General features: G+C 46.8%; 1 protein-coding gene across 9 annotated transcripts in view; it reads right to left on the bottom strand.

Annotated features, from left to right (window-relative positions):
* Positions 1-16,546, bottom strand: part of Eps15l1 (epidermal growth factor receptor pathway substrate 15 like 1) — an 87,130-nt gene that overhangs the window by 47,754 nt on the left and 22,830 nt on the right. For all 9 annotated transcript variants that reach the window (XM_076914451.1, XM_034520084.2, XM_076914450.1 and 6 more), the window contains exons 2-9: positions 16,190-16,231; positions 15,675-15,764; positions 15,018-15,065; positions 11,364-11,459; positions 10,539-10,601; positions 6,698-6,823; positions 4,116-4,175; positions 1,661-1,894 (exon numbers count right to left, since the gene is read on the bottom strand). In XM_076914451.1, the coding sequence (XP_076770566.1) occupies positions 1,661-1,894; positions 4,116-4,175; positions 6,698-6,823; positions 10,539-10,601; positions 11,364-11,459; positions 15,018-15,065; positions 15,675-15,764; positions 16,190-16,231 (759 nt within the window). The remainder of the gene's footprint in view (positions 1-1,660; positions 1,895-4,115; positions 4,176-6,697; positions 6,824-10,538; positions 10,602-11,363; positions 11,460-15,017; positions 15,066-15,674; positions 15,765-16,189; positions 16,232-16,546) is intronic.

Genomic DNA, 16,546 nt, shown 5'->3' on the forward strand with positions numbered 1-16,546 from the left:
CTCTGTATACACTGACTAGTTACTAATCTCTGTATACACTGACTAGTTACTAATCTCTGTATACACTGACTAGCTACTAATCTCTGTATACACTGACTAGCTACTAATCTCTGTATACACTGACTAGCTACTAATCTCTGTATACACTGACTAGTTTCTGGGGTTTTGTTGTTGATTTTTACTATATAATTATCCCTCAGCGCTGGTGAGTCTGAGGCAGGAAGATTAGGAGAGTTCCTGGCCAGCCTGGAACTATAGCAAGACCGTCTTAATGAGCATAGGATACATTTATCTGTTACTGACTATTCTATGCTGCACAGCCATTCCCTATGCAGTCTCTTTGGGCTCAAGAGGCATGTCAGCACATGCTAGCTACTGAACTCTCATGGACACCAAAACTCTCAGTGCTTTCTCAACATGTACACAGACTCTGAGCACATCCTCCCAAACACTCTCCCCATCTTAACAAGACTAAGAATGCCTGCCTCGATATTACAGCTGTGTGCAGCACATTATTTCCCTGTCCCAGATGCTCATGGGACAGGGAAATAATGTTCTCTGCCAGGACAGCCTTCCCAGCACCCAGATCATGAGCTTCTGTTCTTCATAGAAAGTCCTAGGTACTGTACCAACAAAATAAGCTCTTGTTCCAGTGCTGGAGCCAGGCACACTGGTGTGTGTCAGTGATGAGTGAGGGGGCAGGCCTGTGATTAGAAGGTGCTGTGCTGAACCCAGGCCACACATACCTGCTATGGCAGGTATGGCTAACGCAGTCAATAAATAAATGTAAATACAGCAAAACAGCAGGCAGTGCAATAGCCTCACAGTGGAAGAACCTCATTCTTTCATGCAGCCTCAGGGCACTGAAAGCAGTCAGAAAACAGGGATCAGGGCTGGGAGCTTCCTCATGGTTAAGACTGCTTGATGCATAGACATGAGGACAGGAGTACTGACTCTAGAACCATGTAACAAACAAGCAGGGCATCCTGCAAGTGCCTACAACTCCTGTGCCAAGAGATGCAGAGTCAGGGAGACCACTCAGGTGTGCTGGCTACCAGCCCAGCCAGGAAAGAAAGAGCCCCAGGGATCAAGAAGAGACCTTGCCTCAAAAAAATGGAGAGACAGTGATGGAGAAGGACATCTGATACCCTCTGTAGCCTCTAAACGAAGATGTGTAAACATACTTACACAAATGCATGCATATAAATAGATAAACAAATGAGTTTGTTCTCAGTGAGGTGAGTCTACGTGCATGCACAAGTTCTGTGAAGACACTGGATCACTTCAATGGACTTGAACAATGGAGAGCACTCACTGTCCAGGCCCCATATACACTAGGGAACAATTCCACTTACCTGAAAGAAAGCGCATTCTGAATCATAGTAATTTTTTAAGGTTCTTTTTGTATTTATTTATTTACTTTATGTGTATTGGTGTTTTGCCTACATACATCTATGCATCATATGCACAAGTACAGACTGCTGTGAACCATGGGAGTGCTGGGAATTGAACCTGGTCCTCTGGAAGAGCACCCAGTACTCTTTAATCACTAAACCATCTCTCCAGCCCCATACCTCTAGTAAAGTTTTAAAAGAATTTGATCAAAACTTTCTCTTTATTGCTGATGAGAAATGCTATAGAAGAGGCCTTGGGCACTGACCTGAGTCTGCTTGACGCTGTGCTTTGGGGACAGGCTGCCTGTGCTGTTGAGGCTGCTAACGCTGCCGTGAGATGGTGTAGAGCGGAGACTGTCTTTGGGTGGGGGACTGGCAGGCAGGACAGGCACAGCACCTGCAAACACCGTCTTCTTCCTCTTGGAGGGTGGGATGAGGGGCGGGGGCAGGACGGAGGGCACTGGTTCCTTCTCCAGGGCTCGGTACACCAAGTGCATAGCCTGTGGTGCCAACGAGAAGAAAAAGGCAGTGCGGGGGAGGGGCAGAACACAAAGAGCGCCTGGCCTCATGCAGTCTGGGAGCCATGGGGACTCCCAGAGGCTCTAAGGAAGCTGCTAATCTTTCCTCAGGCATCAGTCTCCTCTGCATCTTCGGGACATGTCCAATTTGGGCAGCTGAAGTGAGCACAGAAGACAACCATGCAGACAGCACACAGCCACTGTCTGTTCCTTCCCAGGATCTGAGTTACCTGTGGTCTGTCAATGTTATGTAGACAATTCAAGAAACAACAGAATCACATCCCTAGCACTTGGACCAGAGCACACTACCATGACTGGTGTGAGGCAAGTATCTCGAGTTTCCCAGGACGACCTCACGCTCACCAAGTAGCTGAGGACACCCTTGGACTCCTGGCCTTCCTGCTGTGTCCACAGGATTTTGGCAAGCACTCTACTCAGTCAACAGCCCAGTCTTTGTTTTAATTACCTCACTACAATCATTACTACTCTGTTACTAATCAAATCTGCGACAGCTAAGAACACACAGGGAACAGTGAAGCACACATATGTAATAGATTTGCCTGAGTCTCTAGACACTTACACCTTCCTTCAGCAGGCAGGTTGACTACCAGCCCCAGGGCTTATGATTTCCAAAGTTCTGAAGTCTGGAGGTGCACAGACACCAAGAGGAGACACAGAGTGTGACCCTAGAGAGGACAGTGTGAGACAGCAGGGAACTACTGCACTGCAGAAGGAGAAAGGCGCTCTAAGTCATGTCTACCTATTTATTTATTCTGAGGCAAAGTCATGGTATGAAGTCGAGGGTGGACCTGAATCCCAATTCTCCTGCCTCAGCCTTCTGAGTCCTGAGATGATCGTCACACTGGCAAAATTACAGATTTCGAAGGTTTATTTTCATATCAATGAGTGTTTTGCCTATCTGTGTCTGTACACTTCCTGTGTGCAGTGCCCATGGAGGCCATCATGTCACTTATGGAAGCTGGGAAGCAACCTGGGTTGTTGGGGTGACCTTCCTCACACTGTAGTAAGACATGTCTCTGTATTTTCAATTGTTGATTATTGTACCAGCAGAGAGATAAATGCTGGCAGGATTTTAGGATTACCATAGAAATGGCTCATCATCAGCTTCTGATGTGTATGTCTGTCCCTTCCCATCTGCCCAACACATGAAGATCAGGTAAGCTCCTCACCGCCTAAACGCAATCTAAGAAATGTAGGAAATGTTGTCTCACTGCTTACTGGTTGCAATAATGAGCTAACAGACACTAGCCAGGGCAGAAGTACTAGGTGAAGAAGGAGCTGCAGGATAGATCCAGGCAGGAGCGGGGAAAATCGAAGAGGACAAGGAAGGGAACAGACGTGGACTGGAGCAGAGCAGGGAGGTAAAGAGCTAGCCACATGGTGGGTCTCAGTACTACAATGGTCAGATTAAGTAGCTGGAGACTACCCCAGCAAAAGGCCTAACGCTTTAAACTACATAAACATCTCCATGTCTTATTTATACCTCAGGTGGGTTCACAAGAGCCCTGAAATACAGATCCTCTGCAGTACTCTTAAGCCCAAAGATATTTCTCCAGCCCCAATCTTATAGATTTTAGTCTATTTTAAAATGTAACTGGAAAGCCAGGTGCTATGCACATCTATAATTCTAGATCTTGGGAGATAGAGACAGGAGAATCAAGAGTTCAAGACCAGCTTCAAGGAGGTGGTGGTGGCTAAATCATTTAATCCCAGGACTGGAGAGACAGAGGCAGGCAGAACTGAGTTTGAGGCCAGTCTGGTCTACACAGAGAAACCCTGTCTCAAAGAACAAACAAACAGAACAGAACAAACAAACAAAAAGATCAGCTTCAATTATCTGAGACTCTGTCTTCAAAAACAAAACAAACAAACAAACAAACAAAACCCCAAAATAGGCCTCAGGCAGTAATGGCACAGGCCTTTAATCCTGAATTCAAGGCCAGCCTAGTATCCAGGCGAGTTCCAGGTCAGCCCACAAAGACAGAGAGGAAGGAGGGTGAGGCAGGCATTGTAAGGCAATCACACTGGATAAGAGACTCTGGACTCTCCTGTACTCTGGAACCTTGTCTAAGTACAGGGATGATGTAAAAATAAACACTTTAAAACAAAGCACTACAGCACCCACCAATGTGAGCACTTCCTTAGGTCTCAGCAAGGTAGGAAAAGGACACAGAGGACTTACCACAGCAAACTCATCTCGGTCCAAATGTCCATCCTTGTCAATGTCACTGAGGTCCCAGACCTAAAGGGGACAGACAGATCCAGGAGGGTGATGTGAGAAGGAAGGGCCTGTAAGGCTCACCCAGCACAACCATGAGATCAAGGCAATCACTGGCCCTTTAGGGAACTGTATACCTGTCTTCTAACACACCCACACACGTGAACGAAAACACACACACACACACACACACACACACACACACACACACACACACACACGAAGAGAAGAGGGAAAAAAAAGAAAAAGCATTTAAGAACTAGTCTGTGACAAGAGGCTGAGGCAAGAGGATTGGAAGCTCAAGGCCAGCCTGGGCTACATAGAGAGTTCCAGGCCTGTCTTGGCTATGTAGGAAGATTCTGTCTGTGGTGGGATGAGTGGGAATGGCCCCACGGCTCACATACTTTCAGACTCACTCCTCAGTTGGTGACCTGCTAAGGAAGGGTGCAGAGATGCGACCTTGTAGGAAGAGTCATGTCACTGTGGGGTTAGCTCTGAGGCTTCAAAAGCTCATGCCAGGCCTCTCCCTGCCTCTCTCTCAGTTACTGCTCCAGCACCACGCCTGCCTGCCTGCTGCCCTCCTTCCCACCATGACGATGATGGACTAACACTCCAAAACTGTACATAAGGCCCAAATTAAATGCTGTATAGGAACTGCTTTATTCACGGAGTCTCTTCACAGCAACAGAACAGTAACTAAGACCCTACCTAAAACGATCAAATCGAGAAACTAAAAAACAACGCAGACACCCTACAACTCTGACAACCATTCTCTGACGGAGCGCTAAGGACCAAGGTCCAGACCTGCACCCTTCCAACTGAAGTCTGAACCAGACCTGGGTCCTCTGCAGCACTCTTAAGCCCTAAGACCCACCCTCAATATCATAGACTTTAAAATCTATTTTGAAATGTAACCGGACAGGTGCTGCCCATAATTCTAGAACTTGGGAGATAGAGGCACATGTAATGGGCATTAGGAGATAGTTTCAGAGCCACCGAGGACCTCAGTCCTTTTGCAGCAATGCCCCACAGATAACAAGCTTGCCTGACTCATATATACCATGAAGTAAGTCACCAGGATGATGCCTTAGGCGCAGCCATGACACTCTAGAGGAACAGAGCCTGCAGTAGGGGGCCTGAAGCCAAACACTTTACATTCATATGAACAAATTTGAAGTTCATTTTTTTTTTGTTTGTTTTGTTTTTTGAGACAGGGTTTCTCTGTGTAGCCCTGGCTGTCCTGGAACTCTCTCTGTAGACCAGGCTGGCCTTGAACTCAGAAATCCCAGGTGGGTGCTGGGATTAAAGGCGTGCGCCACCACTGCCTGGCCCTGAAGTTCATTTTTGATGAGGGGTTCCTGATATAGGATCCTGCTACTCAAACCGGGCTGGCCTCAAACTCATGCTCCTCCTGCCTCAGCCTTTTGGGATTATAGGTGTGCCCTGACACATCCACTAAAACTGAGGCTTTAACATAAATAAATCAAAGGAATGCACCATGGAGGTAGATCAGGAATTTATTAAGGTTACACCCAGCCAAGATGGGAGACAGGAGACCCCATCTTAAGATGATAAAACCAAAAATGAAAGATCTAAGACTATTTCTAAATCTGCGAGTTCAAAGTGCCTTAACCTCCAGACTGAGAGCAGGAAAAGGCATTTCCTTAAAAACAGAAAGCAAGGCCAATGAAATGGCTCAGCAGGTAAAGGTGCCTGCTGGAAAGCCTGAAAAGGTGAGTTTGATCCTCACGTAGGAGTGAACCAGATCCTGCAAGCTTTCCTCTGACCTTCACAGATACACAGTGGTGCATACACACACTATACACATATATACACTAAGTTTTTAAATGTAGGCAGCATGGTGGCACATGCCTTTAATCCCAGCACTGGGGAAGTATAGCTGAGCAGATTTTTATGAATTCAAGACTAGTACTATCTACACAGAGTTACAAGCCAACCAGGGCTCCACTGTGAAACCCAAGAAAGAAAAAAAGAAATTTTGATGTAATTGTTTTTTAAAGCTGGGTGTGGCGGCATGCACTTATAAACCCAGTACTGGGAAGGCAGAGACAGGATGATGCTTGGACTCTCTGCCTAGTCAACTCAGCTCAGCAACTTAGTAAATTCTAGGTCCACTAAAAGACCCAATCTAAAAAAGTAGATAGCAGCTTAGGAATGCTTCCAAGGTTGTCCTCTGAACCTCCCACATATATGCACTCCTGTGAAGATACTTCTTTTTTTTTTTTAAACAAGTGGAAAGAAACAAACACACAGAGGAAAGAAGGATCCATGTTGGGCTCAGCGCAGGCTCTCTGGTTACAGGCACAGGTTACAGGTACAGGTTACAGGCACAGGCAGCCTTCTACCTTCTGCCTGTGCCTCTCACCATAAAATAGAAGGGGGCCAGCACCTTCCTGGGCAGAAAAGCAGTCCTGACATACAGGGAGCACCTGGTGGTACAGTGCATGATGGTGGGAGAAAGGTGACTGTTAACAGCCAAGCATACTGCAGTGCAGGATGGGAAAGCACCCAGCCCAGCCCCTTACCCTGCCCAGCACATCCAGAGGTAGTTTCGAGTTCATGAGGACCGGCTTGACCTTGTCTCCGGAGAGTAGTCCATTGACTGGTAGAAGGCTCTCAAAGATGCCGTCAAACTTTGCCTTCTCCTCCACCTACCAGGAAAGAAGAAGCCAAACCGAGTAAGAGCAAGCAGCTTGGATCCATACCCAGTTATGCCTACCCAGAGCTCAGCTGTACCAGTGAGAACAAGATGTCTGGGTTTCCAGGGAGAATTTATGGCCTGAGAGGAACAATTCCCTGGCACCATGGGCCTGGGGGCCACAGGGACAGAGGCCAGTAGGGTGATGTTTCCCTCTGGAGTGAACGTGACCAAAGTCAACCTCTAGTGGAACTAGAGGTTCTACAGCTTCTCATTCCAGCATTCAAGACAGAGCTAGAAAGATGGAGGGCTTGAAGCCAGCCTGTGCTATATGAGGGACAAACTGTCTCAAATGTCAACCTAAGTGCCAATGTTTTGCTTCTCATATTGCAAACACAAGACGAGATGGGGCTCAATGCAGTAAAAGGCTTGAGTGTCAATCTCAGCACCCAGAAAAAAAGGTTTGGAAAAGAGTGCTAGTGCAGTGGCTTGGTGCGTAGAGTGCCCATGAAACATGCACAAAAAGCCCTGGACTCCATCACCAGCACGTATAATCCACCTGCAATTCCAGCACTCAGTTCAAGGTGGAGGCAGGAGGATCAGAAGTTCAGGATCACTCTTGGCTGCACAGCCAAGTTTGAATATGTGAGACCCTGTCTCAGAGAAATAGACTAACAGGGCTAAGGATGTAGCCTGGTGGTGAAGCCCTTGCCTGAGAAGCTCAAAGCCGTCCAAGAGAGGGCGAACAGCATCAAGGAGGAAGGGAGAAGAGCATGAACCATGGGGGCAGGGCTGTCACCATCCTAAGAGCATCCACAGCCCACACATAGCCCACACTTGGAGGTCCAACTCTGGCTCAGAAGTCGTAGGTCTTATAAACATGTATCTCGAGTTCTAACTTACAGTGTGTGCACACACACACCATGGTGGCACACTTGTGTGGCAATCCGAGGACAGTTCTCTCCTTCTGTCATGTGGATTCCAGGATCACTACACTTGGCAGCCAACACTTCTGTTCACTGAGCCATCTCGCCAGCCCATCCTTTTTGTTTCTGTGACAGGTTCTTCCCTACTTGACCCATGCTGGCCTTAAACATGTGATCTGTCCTCCAGCCTCAAGTCCCCAAGGATAGGGATGACAAGCCTGTGCCACTGTGATAAAGCAGTGACTGAGACAGAAGTTGGTACCAGAAACTGGGGTACTGCTGGGAAGTCTTTACCATGCTGCTTGCTGCTGCAATGTGAGCTTTGAGACTTTAGATTGGGAAAGTAGAATGATTTAAGTGGGGGTTTAAAAGACCATCCTAGTAGAAGCATAGAAGACAGTGCTGAGGGTGGTTTGAACTGTGGAAAACGAATATTAGTATATGGCCTAGAGATCATTCTGTAAGGATCAAGGAAAAATATTTGAGACCCCCCCCCCCCCCAAATGGTCCTTTTCTGAAAAATCCACCTGAAGTTAAATTAAAGAGTTTGGGATTAACAGGGCTGGCAGAGGAGTTGTCAGGGCAGTCTAGTATTGACTCTGTCCTGTGGTTAGTTCTGATGCTTCTTTTTTTTTTTTTTTTTTTAAAACTCTTATGTATTGCATCTCCATGCAGTTTCCCCTCCCCCTTCTCATCCTGATCCTTCCTCCATCCCCCACCCACTTCTCCTCCATTGCCCTTCAGAAAGGGCAGGCCTCCCAGAGATATCATCTATAGTAAAAAGGAGTAAGCTGAGCAAGGAAAAATACAAAAGGTAGAGCTTGAGGAGAAAAGTTCCCAGAGCTGTGATGGAGCTGAGTCTAGTGCTTACCGAGACCTAAGGTCAAGACCCTACCTAGTTAAGCTTCTAACTTCTGAATTTTAAAAGAGTTTAGGGCCAAGTATGGTAGTGTTGCCTATAATCTCTGCACTCAGAGGCAGGGAAAGGCAGATCTCTGAGTTAAAGGCCAGCCCAGAGTACAAAGCAAATTCCAGGACAACTAAGCTTAAAGCTTAGGTAGTGAGGGAAACCATCAAAAACAGAAAGCTGGTTGAAGATGTAACCGAATGTTCCAGCCCAGGTTAAGAAGCAGAACTTAGCAGCTTTGGCTATGTGGTTCTGGTTCTGGAGGAAAAGATACAAGAAAGGAGTTACAGAATCTCCTTCCATGACTAAAGAAAGCTACTGAGGCCCAGCAGGTAGTAGGAATGTCCCTGCATGAAGCCTACAGAGGCCACTGTGTGAAGCTGTGAAGGTGAAGCCTTAAGACCTCAAAATGTCGCAGATGCCAGAGCCATGGGATACAGCTTCAACAGAGAGTGGATCCAGCCCACGACAAAGAAGCATGCTGCAGTCAGCAAAGCAGGATGGATTACAGCACTGAAAACTGCTTTGATATCAAACATGAATGCAGAGTCTGGAGTTTGCCCTGCTGGTTTTCAGTCTTGCTTTTGTCCAGTACTTCCTCACTATGTACTTCCCTTTGCTTCTGGAACGGTAATATACATCCTGTACCATTGCATGCTGGTAAAATGAGATCTATTTTTTCATTTTGGTTTTACAGGAGATTACAGTTAAAGAGATTTTATGAATCTCAGAAGAGACTTTGGACTTTTGAAATTGATAGACTATGTGATAGACTATGAAGACTTTTGAAGTTGGACTGCGTGCATTTTGCATTATGATATAGCTTCATGTCTATGGGGGCCAGAGAATGGAATATGGTGGTTTGAATGAAAATGGCCCCAAAGGTCCACAGAAAGTGACTATTAGGAGATAAGGCCCTGTTGGGGTAGATGTGGCCTTGATGGAGAAGTGTCACTGTGGAAGGGCAATGAAGTTTCAAAAGCCCAAGCCAGGTCCAGTGTCCTTCTCTTTACCTCTCCAGCACTGTGTCTGCTTACACACCACCACACTTCCCACCATGATAATGGGCTAAATCTTTGAAACTTAAGCCAGCCCCAATTAAATGCTTTCATTTATAAGAATTGCTGAGGTCACCATGTCTCCTCATAGCAATAGGACAGTGACTAAGACAGCCACTATGCTTGTTTGCTAATTTTTCTTTCCTAGAGGCAAGACCACATCGCCTTATACATGGAAAAGGAACACCTTAAGTGCTGAGCAAGGGTTTTTGCAGATCAGTGGGCACCTCACAGAGGGAAGATTGGCTGGAAGACTACCTGAGCAGGGTGTTTCCTGTCTATTCTGAAGAACCAATACAAACTACACAGCCTCAAACGCATGCTGAGAGCTCGGGAATTTAACTGCAACCTCAAATCCTTAGCGCCTTGCTCCAAGACTCAGCTGCCAGCTATAGTAAAGAAGTTTATTTTCCAAGCCGAGCTTAGACATGGCTATTTTCTCTGTACTAGAGAGGCAGAAGCAGAGTCAGAAGTCAAGAGCAGCTTCAGCTATAGTTTGAGTTTGACATCAGCCTGGGTGATATGAGACCCTTTCTCAATAAGCAAAAAACAAAAACCTAAAAAGATGGAGAGATGGCTCAGAGGTTAAGGACACCCAAGTTAGGTGGCTCACGACAGCTGGTAACTCCAACTACAGGGAATCCCAGGCCCACTTTTGGTCTCCAGGGACACAAAGACCTACCATAGATATACAAATAATTAAAAATAAAATAAATTCTTAAAAAACTAATAAAATCAAAACACAGATATGATCCTGCAATACCGTGGAAACATAAAAAGGCAGATGTATTCTAGAATGTTCTGAATAGTCTGAACGGCTTATCTCTATTCACTTACCCGCACGGCCCAGTGGGTCTCTGCAGATGACTGTGTGGCCATTAGTGGGCTGCTGGTATCATGCTGAGGAAGAAAGGCACATGTGACCAAAAGGGTATTATTCCAAAATGGGAAGGCCACCAAATGGGGCTAACCTATGACCCCACAGCTCCCCTCCCAGGTGTGAGCCACAGGTATACACATGGGATCCATGACCATTTATAGCTATGCGGTGCTCCAAACAGCCAAAGATGGGCAAATGAGCCACAGCCAACCTCAGTCATGACAATAACAACATCCTGAGCCAGACTACCATGTAGGCAAGCTAAGGGAAAACGCCATATGCAAGGCCATATCCTGTGTGACTCTATTAAGAGAAACATCCCCAAAAGACAAATCTACACCAAAAGATAATGGGTGGCTGCCGAAGACTGGGTGATGAGGAAACAAAGATTAAGGCATGGCCCAGGGCCTTCCTTTTGGGAGGTAGAACTGGGGCTGATAGCTGCACAACACTGTCATGTGCTTAAGTGCCACCCAACTGTGTGCTCTATTTTATTTATTTATTTTGTTTTGTTCTTGAGATAGGATCTCACTGTGTATCTCTGGTCGTTCTGGAACTCACTCTGTAGACTAGGCTGGCCTCTAACTCACAAAGATTTGTCTGCCTCCCAAGTGCAGGTATTAAGGATGTGAGTTGCCATGCTTAGTTGAACTGTACATTTAAAAATGGAGACTTTTATGTGCATTTCACTCTGACTAAAACACAGGAAAGACAAGAGAAAACATGGAGCTGTCACTCACATGTATGCACACACACAGTACCAGGAGGGTGTGAGTACTCACAAATTTTGGTGGTGGCATGGTGAGGCTCAGATTGCTCAAGGTGACTTCATGGCCACTCTGTGCACAGGCCACCAGTCTCAGTGCAACATAGAAACCCTGTAAACCCAAAAAGAGGCTTCAACACTATAAGGTGAGCCATAAGGATCTCAGTGCCACTGTGCTGACTGCAGCACCACAGCCGGTGGCCATTAGTAAGTCCCAGCACTGAAAAGGTCCAAGCAAAGGAATTTCCCAGAGATAACGAGCAAGCCAGCTTCTAGATCACACGATGGAGCAGTCATACACTCATAATGATTGATGGTCAAACACACCTACTTTGTGTTGTTTTTTGGGGGGCCCAGAGTAGGATGTAAATCTTTAGGAATACCAGCAAGAGCTTTCTTCCAAAGCTGTACAGCAGCCCAGTCATTGGATTTTAAAACAAATTGTTTTAAAAAGAAACTGCATGTATTTATTAGGGAGGAGGGAGCCCTTGGGGAATTCAGCTCTCTCCTTCCCTCATGCGGATCTATGAATTGAATTCAGGTTGCTGGGCGTGGCAGCAAACACTTTCATCAGAGGAACTGTCTCACTGACCTACTTTTTCTTTTTTATTAGTTAGTTTTGCTGTCTTTTTAATCTATTTTTTAATGTATGAATGTTCTGTCTGCACGTACACCGCACACCTACACATCAGAAGAAGGCATCAGATTCCATCAATAGATGGGTGTGAGCCACCATTTGGTTGCTAGAATTTAACTCAGGACCTCTCGAAGAACAGCCAGTGCTCTTAACACTGAGTCATCTCTCCAGCCCCTTGTTGGGGTTTTTTGCTTGTTTGTTTGGTTGGTTGGTTTGGTTTTTTGAGACATGGTTTCTCTGTGTAGCCCTGGCTATCCTGGAACTTGTTCTATAGACCAGGCTGGCCTCCAACTCAGAAATCTGCCTGCCTATGCCTCCCAAGTGCCAGGATTAAAGGCATGTGCCACCATCACCTAACAAGTTTTGCTACTTTTAATAATGAGTGTGTGTGCACCAATGTAAGTACCCTTAGAGTCCAGAAGTGTCAGATTTCCTGGAGCTGGAGTTACAGGCAACTATGAGTAGCCTGGTGTGGGTGCTGGGAACTGAATTCAGCTCTCTGCCAGAGCAGCAAGCACTCTTAACCACTGCACCATCTCTCAAGCCTCTTTCTTAAAGATAGGCTCTTTTTTTTCTTTGGTTTTTCGAGACAGGGTTTCTCTGTATAGCCTTGGCTGACCTGGAACTCACTCTGTAGACCAGGCTGGCCTCAAACTCAGAAATCCGCCTGCCTCTGACTCCCAAGTGCTGGGATTAAAGGCGTGCGCCACCACCGCCTGGCGGAGATAGGCTCTTACTAGGCAGCTGAGTCTGAAGGGGAACTCTCAACCCTCCTGTCTCAGCCTCCTGAGCGCCTGCATGACCTATGTTCTGTGGTGAGCTGTCAACTTTGACACAAACTAGAGTGAGCTAAGAAAGAACCTTGACCAAGGAACTGCCTACATTAAAGTGGCCTGTGGACATATTTACCTAATTAATGATTCACAGCACCGCCTCTGGGCTGGTGGTCCTGGTCTGTAAGAAAGCAGGCTGAGCAAGCCGTGGGAACAAGCGAGTGAGCAATGATGCATGGCTTCTGCTTCAGCGCTTACCTCTAGCTTCCTACCTCTACTTCCGCCCCTGGTTTTCCTCAATAATAAACCTGTAAATCAAATAAACCCTCCTCTCTTTTGGTCATCTTTATTAGTGACAGAGGCTGAGACAGGCTGAGACCCTATAGTGGAAGCTTCTCTCCTGGCCTGAAAAATACAAACACCATGAGTACTTCATGGATAGCGTCAGAGCTATGCCATCCATGTCCACAGGTGCTGTGGAGGAACACATGGTGTCAGAGAAAAGGTGAGAATGGCAGTATGATGGTCCAAGCAGCCGTCAACAGGTTCTCAGGACCTTCACTATGCAGCTGCACACCCCAATCTCAAGGAAGGGAGGTGCTGGTAGCAAGCAGATGGCCAGGTTTGAGGACTTGGGACACAAGAACAGCCTTAGACAACAGCTAGGAGAGGAGCTGGGGAACCCACTAGCATCCAGGGCCAGAGCCACTTTCACAACTTTGTCAGCACAGCACCACAAAGCCTGTTGCAAAGCTTCCGGTGCCAGCACTTTAAGGACAGACACAAGTCCGCTCAGAATGTTCCTCAAGAGCAGAGACTGGGGCTCCAGGAGAGCCTGAGAGTCAGAGCATCCTGCATACACCTCCATGGTAGACTGCACTGGAACATGGCCACCTTGGCTGCAGGTCCTGGTTTAGTGTTGTGACAAAAGCAGTCTGACACAGTGTTAGAATTGTGTAAATAAGCATCCCTGGGGAGAGCTGGTCACAGACATGGTGCTAGAAGGGGTGCATAGGAACCCACCAAATTACTTTTGGCATCTTTACATAAGTATAAAATTACTTTGCTATAGAACAGTCTCTAGGCTGAAGATATAGCTCCATGTGTGGCTCATAAAGAGAACCAGAGTTCATTTCTCAGCATCCCCATCAGACAGCTTCCAGCTGCCTGTCACCTTACCTCCAGAGGAATCTGACATCTTCTGACCTCCATGGGCCACATGCATGCACATACACACATTTCTGTGTTGTTGTGTCATCATCCCATGTTGTGTGTGTGTCCGTGTCCGTGTCCGTGTCCGTGTGTGTGTGTGTGTGTGTGTTTGTTTGTTTTGAGACAGTCTCACTGTGTAGCCCTGACTGGCCTGGTGTTCACAAAGATCCATCCATCTGCCTCTGCTGACTGAGTGTTGGGGTTAAAGTGTATATCACCATGTCAGGTACAATTCATTTTAATTATCTTAATTCTTTAAAATGTTTTAATCATTTACAGTTTTTGTTTTGTTTAAAGGTGTGCCTGGGTGTGGGTGCACACGCACGCATGTGTTTTGAGTGGTCAGTAGAGGGCATTGATCCCAGAATTGCAGATAGTTAAGCTGCCAAATATGGGTGCTGGGACTTAAACTCTGTAACAGCTAAACCTGCTCTCTAGCCTGCTGGTGTTTAGTTCAATCTACCTGGCACAATGGAAACTATCTAGGAAGAAAGTCTCAGTGAGGGTCTGCTTCAAACAGGCTGGCTTATGAGGAGTTTTCCCGGGCCACCTGAGATGGGAAAGCATACCTGCACACATCCACACCACCTCTGGGCTAGGCCTGGACTGAAGGAACAGGGAAAACGAGCTGAGCATTGGTTTGTTGCATTTATTATCTGCTCCTGACTGGATGGGACCAGCTGCTTCAGGTTCCTACTGCCTTGACTGCCCCCTACACACACACACACACACACACACACACACACACACACACACAGAGTAGATTGTACCTGGAACTGTGAGCTACAGGCACTTTTCCCCCAAGTTGCTTCTGTCTAGGCAATTTAGCACAGCAACAGGTAAAGAAACTGAGACAGGCACAAGACAGTCAAAGGCATGTCACTGAGTCAGGGGGCTAGGTGCACTTAAAGACCTGCATTCCACAGTGAGAACTCCTCACTTGAGCCTGGCAGCTATGTGTGGATGATAGCAGACAGTGGGAGAAACATACAAGTAATCCAGCCTCAGGGGTTCCTAGCCCCTCCCTGCTCCATGTGTGCATATATACCTGTTTGTCCAAGAACCCTTTACCTTCGGGATCTGCCAAGTCCCATATCTGTGGAGACACAAAAGTGCCTGTGAGTGTGAGTATTGCTCACCAACTCAGAACAGGAGTCACATCAATTACTTCTCTGTCATGGGCACTGAGACCAATAGCCAACAGCCCTACCAGACCAGGGTTATTTGGTGGCAGGGCCCAAAGAATGCCCTGTGTCCACTTAGCTCCCCAGGGTGAAGGCACCATGAACACAGCAACATGAACCTATAGCTAACAAGACACCAAAAACACTCTGCTCTGGTCTGCTGTCTATGCCTTGAAGGTGACTACCACCTGAGACTGACCAGGCCAGACTCAAACTCAAGGAATCTATCACCCTCTGCCTCCAGAGTGCTGGGATTAAAGGAGTGTGCCCAATAGCTGGCATCCTGGTTTTGGTTTATCTTTGCAAAGACAGGTACTACGTAGCCCATGCTGATCCTTCTGCCTTAACCTCTCCAGTGTGAGGACAGGCAAGAAAGGTCTAATAGCGTCATCCGGGCCTGTCTTCACACCCACCAGTTACAGCTGAGAGGTGTGAGTGTCCTGGCCCTGCCCCAGGGAAGGTCTACATAGCTGCTTTCATTCCAGGGATATATATAGGAGGCCATGCTTCATCTTCCCTACCTTCCCCAGAATGATGTCTGAGAGCCCCGATTTCTTCAGAAACAGCGCAGCCTCACTTGCTCCAACTCTCCCTGTGTAGGCAGGGTCCACCTGCAAAGGGACAGCAAGAGTCGACACATCCACTTAGAGACATCTCCATGTGTACTCCCAGAAAGCTTTAAATGCACACCCAACTTCAACTACAAAGATAACATGTGGCTAGGTGCAACTCAGTGGCTGAGTTGCTCTGCAAGTAAGAGGCTCTGGGTTTTGCCTGGAGCTCCAACCCATACACGCACACAGGAATACATACATACACAACATATATAAAGGCAATAATGGGCTGGAGAAATGGTCAGTTGGCAAAGGTGCCTGCCACCAAGCCTGACGACCTGAGTTTGATCCCTGGGACCCACATAGTTAAAGGAGAAAACTGACCACTATGAGTTGTCCCCTGACCTCCACAGGCATGCCATGGCACAGGTAAACACACACACCTACACAGAAAAGAAAAAGAAGATAACACTTAGACATACCTGCTTGTAATAAGACTCGTATAATGGATTTCCACTGGGAATCTAAACAAAACAGAAGAGTCACAAAATGCTCACAAGCAGACATCTGGCCTGCCAACACAGAAGCACCCTCCCATCCTGGCCTTCTTCTCTTCAGGTACTACCCATGCTGGTCTTTTGTCTTGTTTCATTTTTGTTGGGACAAGGCACTACTAGATAGCCCTGGTTGGCCTTAAAGTCCTAGTGATCCTTCAGCTTCAGGCTCTTGTGTGCTGATAAACAGGCAGGAACTGCCATACCCAGCTTTGAGCCAAGTGATTTCTTGCCTTAGCCTCTAAAGTAGAGATGACAATACATAATGTTTTACCCCAAAATATG

The sequence above is a fragment of the Arvicanthis niloticus genome, chromosome 16, assembly GCF_011762505.2.
Source record: "Arvicanthis niloticus isolate mArvNil1 chromosome 16, mArvNil1.pat.X, whole genome shotgun sequence".
In the NCBI taxonomy this organism is placed as follows: Eukaryota; Metazoa; Chordata; class Mammalia; order Rodentia; family Muridae; genus Arvicanthis; species Arvicanthis niloticus.